General features: G+C 39.5%; 1 protein-coding gene across 1 annotated transcript; it reads right to left on the bottom strand.

Annotated features, from left to right (window-relative positions):
• Positions 1-2,422: 2,422 nt before the first annotated feature.
• LOC132867981 (hepcidin-1-like) lies at positions 2,423-5,361 on the bottom strand. Its single transcript, XM_060900953.1, has 3 exons — positions 5,031-5,361; positions 3,867-3,962; positions 2,423-3,232 (listed from the first exon to the last, which is right to left on the bottom strand). Exons 1-3 carry the CDS (start codon positions 5,121-5,123, stop codon positions 3,134-3,136), a joined length of 288 nt encoding a protein of 95 aa, XP_060756936.1. The 5' UTR covers positions 5,124-5,361; the 3' UTR covers positions 2,423-3,133.
• Positions 5,362-9,435: the final 4,074 nt, after the last annotated feature.

Genomic DNA, 9,435 nt, shown 5'->3' on the forward strand with positions numbered 1-9,435 from the left:
TTCTACGATGTAGAAAATAGCCAAATACAGAAAACCTATGAATGAACAAGTAGGCATTGTCAAACTTTTGACTGGTACTGTATATGACATTCTATACAACTGTGTGTTTGCATCTTTGTGGCAACATTTTAGGAAAGAACCACATATGTGTTCAAGTATCCACAAATTTTTGACCATATAGTGTAGTTATCCTCATCTCTTCGGGAATAAAAGCTGCAGTTTTTTTTCTCAGTTCACTAAATTGCCTGATGTAATAAAGCTTGAAATGTTTAAAGTACTAAGAAAGACCAAGCATGCAACGTTATCCACATGCTCACACTAAGGATGAGCAAAAACCTCATTTGCTTTACTTTCACCTAATAAGAGAGTTTTAAAGGCATAACGTGAAGAAAATATCCTAAACATTCTGAACTCTTATGGGTTCTTTGATTGCCTCTCTGGGGAAACCATTAAAGGTCCAATGTAGAACCCAGTAATAGTAATAAACAAACCAGCAAATGCCATGCTAGTCAAATCCCAGAGTACCAAGCTTTGATGATGTTCCGCTACAACAGTCTATCAGCCATAAGTACCTTTATTTCATCATTGTCATCAAGTCCGTTGTTAGTGTGCCGCTCCCACCAGTTCACATTGAGGGCCATCGTGAGCATGTGTAGCACCCATCTATCTATCTTCTTGGACAGTTGTTGAGTCAGGGTCCACGTCACTGAGCCGTAGTGTAGAATGGATTCCACAATCTTGATCAAACGTCATTCGTAGCTCCTAATTCCTCTTTAAACAGTTGTAGTTTCCCTTCTTGTGCATTTCATACCTTGTGGTCTTGACCTTTTTCTTGTTTCATGTTTTGAATTGATTTACAGCGTCAATCCTGAGATTGAGATGCTGACCTCTTCTCCTCAGACCTCCCTGATCCATCCTGATGCCCTATGTCTGGTCGGAGTCTCATCACATCGCTCCTGTGGAGGACGGCCCCATATGGACAGTTGAAAGTCACACTTGGAAGATGCTCTGGACCTTCCAATGCTCTTATAGCCGAGGACTACAGCTGACTTGCTAACTTTAGGACTGCAGTTGTCATGAACAGTTTTGCACTCAAGTTTCCATCAACTGAAGAGTTATAACATCAACAAAACTGACTTTGTGTTAAAACTGTTAATGTTATAGTCATGTTGTCTGTTGTCACCGAAATGAGAATGGGTTTCATTTTGAGTCTGGTTCCTCTCAAGGTTTCTTCATGTCGTCTGAGGGAGTTTTTCCTTGCCACCGTCGCCACTGGCTTGCTTATTGGGGATAGATTAGGGATAAAATTAGCTTATGTTTAAAGTCATTCAAATTCTGTAAAGCTGCTTTGCAACAATGTCTATTGTTAAAAGCGCTATAAAAATAAACTTGACTTGACACTGGATGATGTTGACTTGTGTTTTGGTTCCAGCTCTGAAGGTCAAGCCCAAGTCAAGGATAAGCCTCAGTAGAGACCCCATGATGACGTCCTGCTCTTGCCCATACACTTCTGTTCCATATGATGTAAATCAGGAGAGCACACTTGAGGTTGTTGCCTTGCTTTGTGTGTCCCGTTTTAATGTCTTAAAGCTACTATTAATTACCCTAGTCCTGGGTTATGACTAAACTGCAACCGGTGGTGAGTCACAGGTCCAGGAGGACTTGAGTATTGGCAAAAGTGGAGTTACCCCTTAAATCACTGTTGCTCCCAGGTCTGCTCTGACCCTGAGTGGTAGCACCTGCCTGGGTTCCAGCTATGGGTTAAATAGTACATTACCAATAAGGCGCTGGCAGCAGGGCACTTTTCGGTGCAATGTGGCAAATGAACCCAACAGGGTCAATGGCACACCACCTGATGGCATGCGGAAGAGCCACTCAAATGGCCAACGGACGGCATCACTCAGCAAGTCAGTTGTCACTGTGGGACAACTTCCATACCCATCAGGTCTGCGTGCACCAAATGGCATCAGGTCTGGAGGTCCAGAGAGACAATACGACAGGGGCACGACATCACTTGTCTTACCTTACTGTGCAAGGTGCTTCAGTAGGAAAGGAGAAGCAGTCTGGTGCGGGGCGGGCCTCATGGCCCATTTGCGTTTCTGCCCATCCATTCTGGCTAGCGATGGACAGCCACCAACAACAATTAATTACCCAAAAACTTAATAGCAGCAAGGAAGCTCTAGCAAGAAGCGCTGCCATCTTTAGCATCATGTTTGGCCTTCATGAAATACAACAGCACACATGCAAATTGTACAAAACTTGTTTATTACAAAAAAAGTGTATCAATAATGATCAATTTGACATTTACAACAAGCATTTGCTTTGGCAGTACGTAGAAAATACACGCAACTCCTAACAAATATGTCACTATACTCAAGTTTTCTTCATTTGTTAATTTACATTTTTCCACAAAATTGACATGTATTAAAAAAAAACCCACACAATATTGACAAACATCCATCCCCATGTCAACAAGGGTGAAATTTAAATGAAGATTAATCTCAAACTTAATCATGTGACGTCATCATTCACCACTATGCATATAGTAGCATATAGGCTACTTTTGGATTAAATTACACTTTAACAATGCTAGATAAGCAAGCTAGCTACCTATACAAAGAACTACAATAATACAGGTTTAGCCATCATTAATAATTCAAGAGCAGCTTCCTGATGTTAACTCACTGATCAAGTTCACTGTTCAGCTAGCTAAACTTATGTAACCTGTTTTCCCATCACATGATCTAGTTTGTGATGAAATTCTGATGTTTGGTAAAATCAGGACGTACTTTAAATTGGCAGTGTATAAGAATACAAGTGGAAAGGCTGGACTTTGGTTTTTTGTAGTCAAAAGATAATTTTCCCCAGGATAATAAAAATTCTCAAAACAATTAAAAAAAAAAAGTCTGGCTAGGTTTCTTCACTACATAGATGCGCATTAGATCATATCATAACCTCAATCCTTCTTAACCTCGGTATATGGTTTTAAAAAAAAACAACAGCATTTTAGCCCATAGTGTTGGAGCCATTCAGCAGGTGAACTTAAGAAAAATGATAAATCAGTCCAGCAGGATAAATAAGTTAATGTCCTTTCCCGTGAGTGAGTGCAGAAACGAGCACATGGTCCGTATTATTAGAACTTGCAGCAGTACCCACAGCCTTTATTCTTACAGCAGTTGCAGCAGTAAAAGCACAGAGAGAGGTGGCTCTGACGCTTTGTTCTGAACAGCACCTGGGGAGAAAAAACAACCCCGTGAAGCTTTAAATGACTCAGCCTTTTTTCAACTTGTCTTAGGACGAGTGTTAAGGATTTACAGTGATTTAGGCCCATTATTGAAATGAACTAATTTTGATCATAATTTTGCCTTTGAAGACACCAGTAACAGTAATAACAGTTTTTATAGAGTTAAGGATCAGAAATGATAATCACCCGCAGCCATTGGCAGCAAACTAAAGACAAGAGAAATTCAACATCACACCAAATTATTACCGGTGAGCCAAAACATGTTTGCTAGAATGACAATTGCATCTTTAGAAAGTCCTTTAGAAACTGCTCTGTTGAGCTAGCATAGATTTAAACATGCAAACCCTTGCTTTGATTCAGCTAGTGAGTCAGAGTTTTCAAATACTCTCAGTTTACAAGAGTCACATGAAAAATCCAGTCAAAAATTTCAAGTTCAAAACAGTTGGAGGTTAGGTGCCTTGCTCAAGGGCACTTCAGGGAATTGAACCAGCAACCTTGTGGTCCAAAAGCTGCTTCTCTAACCATTAGGATGTGGCTTCCTTGTTTGAGCAGCTTTATTCACATTTACACATGGGGCTAAACCACCAGATATCATGTTGAGTAAGTACATGGTGATTAGTACCTCAGGACTCGTCTCCTTCGCCAAATCCAATGTTGCAGCCACGCCCTGATCCAGATTCTGAGGTGCGTCGCTTTCCGCTGGTTCCTCAAGCCGTACCTGAGGATCGAAAGCAAAATTTAATGAAATTCAGTTTTAATTCCATTACTTATGTGAAGTGGCATGACATAAAAATACAAATTAAATCTAATTTCAAATTTGTGTAAAAGTAAAAAGGAATAAAAAACAATTAAAATATTTAAAAAAAGGTTTGACATGATTTAAAGGAATTGAATAAATACATTTCCTTAAAACAAGAAACTACAAGTTTAAATTCTCATTTAAGTTTTTAATATTAATAAATATTTTTTTTTAAATGAGGCTATCAATCATTCTGTACGCAAATATATAAAAACAGCTATATATGTATTTAATGTAATCAAATAATTAAACAAGATATTGCAATGAACAAATTATATGCAAATAAACACTTAAATGGAAAAAAAAAAAAAACACACTACCGTTCAAAAGTTTGGGGTCACCCAGACAATTTTGTGTTTTCCATGAAAAGTCACACTTTTATTTACCACCATAAGTTGTAAAATGAATAGAAAATATAGTCAAGACATTTTTCTGGCCATTTTGAGCATTTAATCGACCCCACAAATGTGATGCTCCAGAAACTCAATCTGCTCAAAGGAAGGTCAGTTTTATAGCTTCTCTAAAGAGCTAAACTGTTTTCAGCTGTGCTAACATGGTTGTACAAGGGTTTTCTAATCATCCATTAGCCTTCTGAGGCAATGAGCAAACACATTGTACCATTAGAACACTGGAGTGAGAGTTGCTGGAAATGGGCCTCTATACACCTATGGAGATATTGCACCAAAAACCAGACATTTGCAGCTAGAATAGTCATTTAGCACATTAGCAATGTATAGAGTGGATTTCTGATTAGTTTAAAGTGATCATTGAAAAGAACAGTGCTTTTCTTTCAAAAATAAGGACATTTCAAAGTGACCCCAAACTTTTGAACAGTAGTGTATTTTTAGAAAATACTTAAAATTAAATAAAATATAAACACATGCTTAAATTTAAAAAAAAGTTCTACTTTTAATGTGATTATGAAAAATAACTTTATTTTAAAGTGTTAATGTGTAAACAGGATATTAAAGGGAAAGTGATGTTTACCTCAGACTCTGGGAAAGGAACAGCTGCACTCTGGAGCGCGCAGACGCACATGAGGATGATGGTGACGGCGCGCGCGATGCTCATTGGCTTCATTTTGTTTTTTGTTGTTTTTAATCAGTCGTCCCTTCAGAGTCGTTTAAAATAAATGTAAGAACTTTCACTAACTTTTTTTTGCTCCTGTTTCGGAGAAGGTTCTTCTGTAAAGCTTCCTCTGCTCCTCTCAGACTCCCTCTGCGTCTCCTGGCGACCTGAAAACTTCGCGCGCCGCGCTGCTATTTATGCGCGCGCTGTTTTCGCTACACAAGCCCCGCCCCTTCCCGCTAAGCGCGTGCTTGCGAAACCCAGTATGATTTCCAGTTCAATCTGAGTTTAAAAGAAAAAAAGTTTAAAGTTTAATCACATTTAAAATAATGTTTTTTATTCATTTAAAGTAATCTGTCATTATTACTGCTTTGTTTGTTTGCTTGTTTACATTAAATTGTGTTTTAATCTATTTTAATTTTAAATTATCTGATTTCATCTGGGGGCGGCACGGTGGTGTAGTGGTTAGCGCTGTCGCCTCACAGCAAGAAGGTCCGGGTTCGAGCCCCGTGGCCGGCGAGGGCCTTTCTGTGTGGAGTTTGCATGTTCTCCCCGTGTCCGCGTGGGTTTCCTCCGGGTGCTCCGGTTTCCCCCACAGTCCAAAGACATGCAGGTTAGGTTGACTGGTGACTCTGAATTGACCGTAGGTGTGAATGTGAGTGTGAATGGTTGTCTGTGTCTATGTGTCAGCCCTGTGATGACCTGGCGACTTGTCCAGGGTGTACCCCGCCTTTCGCCCGTAGTCAGCTGGGATAGGCTCCAGCTTGCCTGCGACCCTGTAGAAGGATAAAGCGGCTAGAGATAATGAGATGAGATGAGAATGATTTCATCTGGGTCGCAGGCAAGCTGGAGCCTATCCCAGCTGACTACGGGCGAAAGGCGGGGTACACCCTGGACAAGTCGCCAGGTCATCACAGGGTTGACACATAGAGTGCGTTCATGTGCTATGGGAATTATGGTAGATAATTATGGCTGGGATAGGCTCCAGCTTGCCTGCGACCCTGTAGAAGGATAAAGCGGCTAGAGATAATGAGATGAGATGAGAATGATTTCATCTGGGTGGCAGGCAAGCTGGAGCCTATCCCAGCTGACTACGGGCGAAAGGCGGGGTACACCCTGGACAAGTCGCCAGGTCATCACAGGGCTGACACATAGAGTGCGTTCATGTGCTATGGGAATTATGGTAAATACCAAACACCAACATGGAAAGCACACATGAACGCCCCCTCTTGTGGTATTTTCCACTGGGCAACTCGTAGAAAATTTTGATACACGAGTTGCCGAGATGAGATGAACTTTAACCTTTTCAACATGGCGGCGAGCGGTACAAGACTAGTTTATGAACCAAGAAAGAAGTGGTTTTCACCTACGGAAAGCTGACTCTCACCTTTTAAACGAGTCATGTTATGTATATTATATTATTATAATATGTATATTATAGCCTAATACAAAATATTCTGTGGCTGTCTAAAGAACGCCAACAATGATCTAGATGGCTACTCTCATTGTGGCTACAGCCAAATTTCCAAAAACTGCGTGGCATTCAATGTGTTAAGAAAATCTCTACTTGTCATGATCAGGAAATATTCAGCATTTTTTGACTTTTGATAACTCATATTCCTGCTGCAGCTGATGAACAAAGCAATCTATAATTGTTTTAGCCAAATAACAGGCCTGATTCTGAATCTGGTCCACCATCTTTAATTTGTCAACAACAACAAAAGCATGTGAACACAACACACTGGTAAATACCACTTCCCAACCGGAAAATATCATCTTCCCATAGCACATGAATGCAGCAATAGACACAGACAACCATTCACACTCACATTCACACCTACGCATGGCCGTAACTACCATTGAGGACACCGAGGTCATGTCCTCGGTATTTTTTTCAGAAATTTAAAATTGGTCTACGCTGAATTCGAGCAGTGATCAATGTAAAACGCAGCGTCCACATCCACGTCATCTGTATTTCCCCCCAATAAAATTCACATTTGTCTACTGTCATCTGAAATCTCTCAGCCTCTATCTCTATCGTTGCCGTGTCTAACTAGTGTCGGCCGGGGAAGTTGGGTTTTGGATAAAACAGGCAGGGTGTAGTCTACGCTCTATCACATATGCCTACCTAACCTAACGTAGGCTAATAGGCCCTGGCTTTTGGCCTTCGTGCCCTCGGCATCAGCAGAGCGTTCGTTTTCCACACTTCGTCAACTGAAATCATACCTCCGATCCACAATGACACAAAAGAGACTGAATGACTTGATGAACTGACATATTCACCGTGACATTCTGGAACAAACTGACATGACAGCCATCACAAAGGAGTTCGTGCAGGCCAATGACAGACGCAGGCAGGCCTTTGGGAAGTTTTAAGGGTAAGTCATTGGTTACTTCTATTAGCACCGCCGAGTGCAGTGCTTCCTCTGTTTTCAATGTTTCTATACTGCATTGGTACTGATACAAGCAAGTACATCCCTATACCACCGTGCCGCCCGATTTTATTTATATATTTAACTATTTAATGTTAATCTGGTGGTGGCACGGTGGTGTAGTGGTTAGTGCTGTTGCCTCACAGCAAGAAGGTCCTGGGTTCGTGGCCGGTGAGGGCCTTTCTGTGCGGAGTTTGCATGTTCTCCCCGTGTCCGCGTGGGTTTCCTCCGGGTGCTCCGGTTTCCCCCACAGTCCAAAGACATGGAGGTTAGGTTAACTGGTGACTCTAAATTGACCGTAGGTGTGAATGGTTGTCTGTGTCTATGTGTCAGCTCTGTGATGACCTGGCGACTTGTCCAGGGTGTACCCCGCCTTTCGCCTGTAGTCAGCTGGGATAGGCTCCAGCTTGCCTGTGACCCTGTAGAACAGGATAAAGCGGCTAGAGATAATGAGAGATGAGATGAGATAATGAGATGAGATGTTAATCTGCCATTACTTTCTTTCTTTCTTTCTTTCTTTCTTTCTCAAGCTAGTTAGTTATATATTTTTAAGTCAATTACATAAAATGTTTTAATTTCATTTTATTTTTCATTTTATTCAACATTTAAAAGTGTAAAAATATTTTTAAAAATTCAGTTTTTCATTTCATGTTAAACTATATTAAGCTATATTATGGTTCTTTCTTTCTTTCTTTTATTTAGATACGTTTTTTACTTAATTACATAAGTGTGTTTTAATTTGACTCCTTAAAAATTTACTTTCAAAGTAATGCGATATTACGAATTTCTTTTAAATATGCAAATGTATTTATTTACATTTTAAAAAAATTATGTGAGCTATCGGTAAAGATAAAGGCTGCTTCTTAATTTTCAATAATAATCCATAATTATTTATTCTTACAAACATGACACAAAGTTTACCTTCTCTCTTAATTGTGGCTTTTTTAATGGGATTTGTTTGTTTTTGTTCTTGTTTTTGCTTTGTAAAATTTTACATTCGCATTGTAATACATTGTTATTTTGAAAGGCAATCCCGCACTTAAATTTTTTATTTCTGTCTCTGTGTGTGTTTTCTGTAGATAACGTGGGAAACAGATAAATAAGTGTGGAAAGCTATTAGTGATAATATTAACAGCCTGACAACAGCTGGTCTACACATGGCTAGGTGAAGGAAATCAAATCTGTTATTTTGGTCAAATATAAATTTTCCTTGTCTTTTTGTATTTTTCTCTTCCCAGTGAGTGCTTCCCAGAGTGCTGATTGGGGGGGGAATCCTGATGTCCCACTACAGAAACAGGCTCAGTCATGTGGAGACCATTTGGGATTCCTCACTTCTCAACTCCGGGAATTACATTTTACCCAAAAAACAATGGATTCATTGGAATTATAATAAAGCATCATCACTGCTACACAGAACATCATAGTGATAATCTGGACCTCAGTTTGGAGTTTATTCATGGTACTTTGTAATATGCTTTATTATATAGACATGAGTGTTTTACTGGAAAATATGCCAATCGTACTTTTCATACGAACTACATCCGGGACATTGAGTAACACATTCTCCAATATCTTCACTCGTGAGGAAATCGATTAATTGTTTTGATAAATTTGGGTACTTTTTGTTTGTGAATGTGTCAATAAAAAGAAAATCACACATTGGCTTGAATATATGAAGTTTATTTTCTCGTGCTGAAAAACACATTTTTCATAGGAAATGCATCACAGATCTGAGTGACATATTTAAATAATATTGGCTGACTTTGAGTGGTATATCAGATATATTCCATTCAGCTAGCATGATACTGAACAAGTTGAAGACAAGTCGCTGAATGGAATATATTTGATATACCAGCCAATATTATTATTATTATTATTATTATTATTATACA

Source organism: Neoarius graeffei, chromosome 19, assembly GCF_027579695.1.
Source record: "Neoarius graeffei isolate fNeoGra1 chromosome 19, fNeoGra1.pri, whole genome shotgun sequence".
In the NCBI taxonomy this organism is placed as follows: domain Eukaryota; kingdom Metazoa; phylum Chordata; class Actinopteri; order Siluriformes; family Ariidae; genus Neoarius; species Neoarius graeffei.

Bases quoted from the DNA above. Each gene is read 5' to 3' on its own strand.
- LOC132867981 (XM_060900953.1), bottom strand. From the start codon at position 5,123: ATGAAGCCAATGAGCATCGCGCGCGCCGTCACCATCATCCTCATGTGC. The intron at 3,963-5,030 runs GTAAACATCACT...TTCGATCCTCAG, and splicing joins TTCCTTTCCCAGAGTCTGAG to GTACGGCTTGAGGAACCAGC. The intron at 3,233-3,866 runs GTACTAATCACC...TTTTCTCCCCAG, and splicing joins CGAAGGAGACGAGTCCTGAG to GTGCTGTTCAGAACAAAGCG.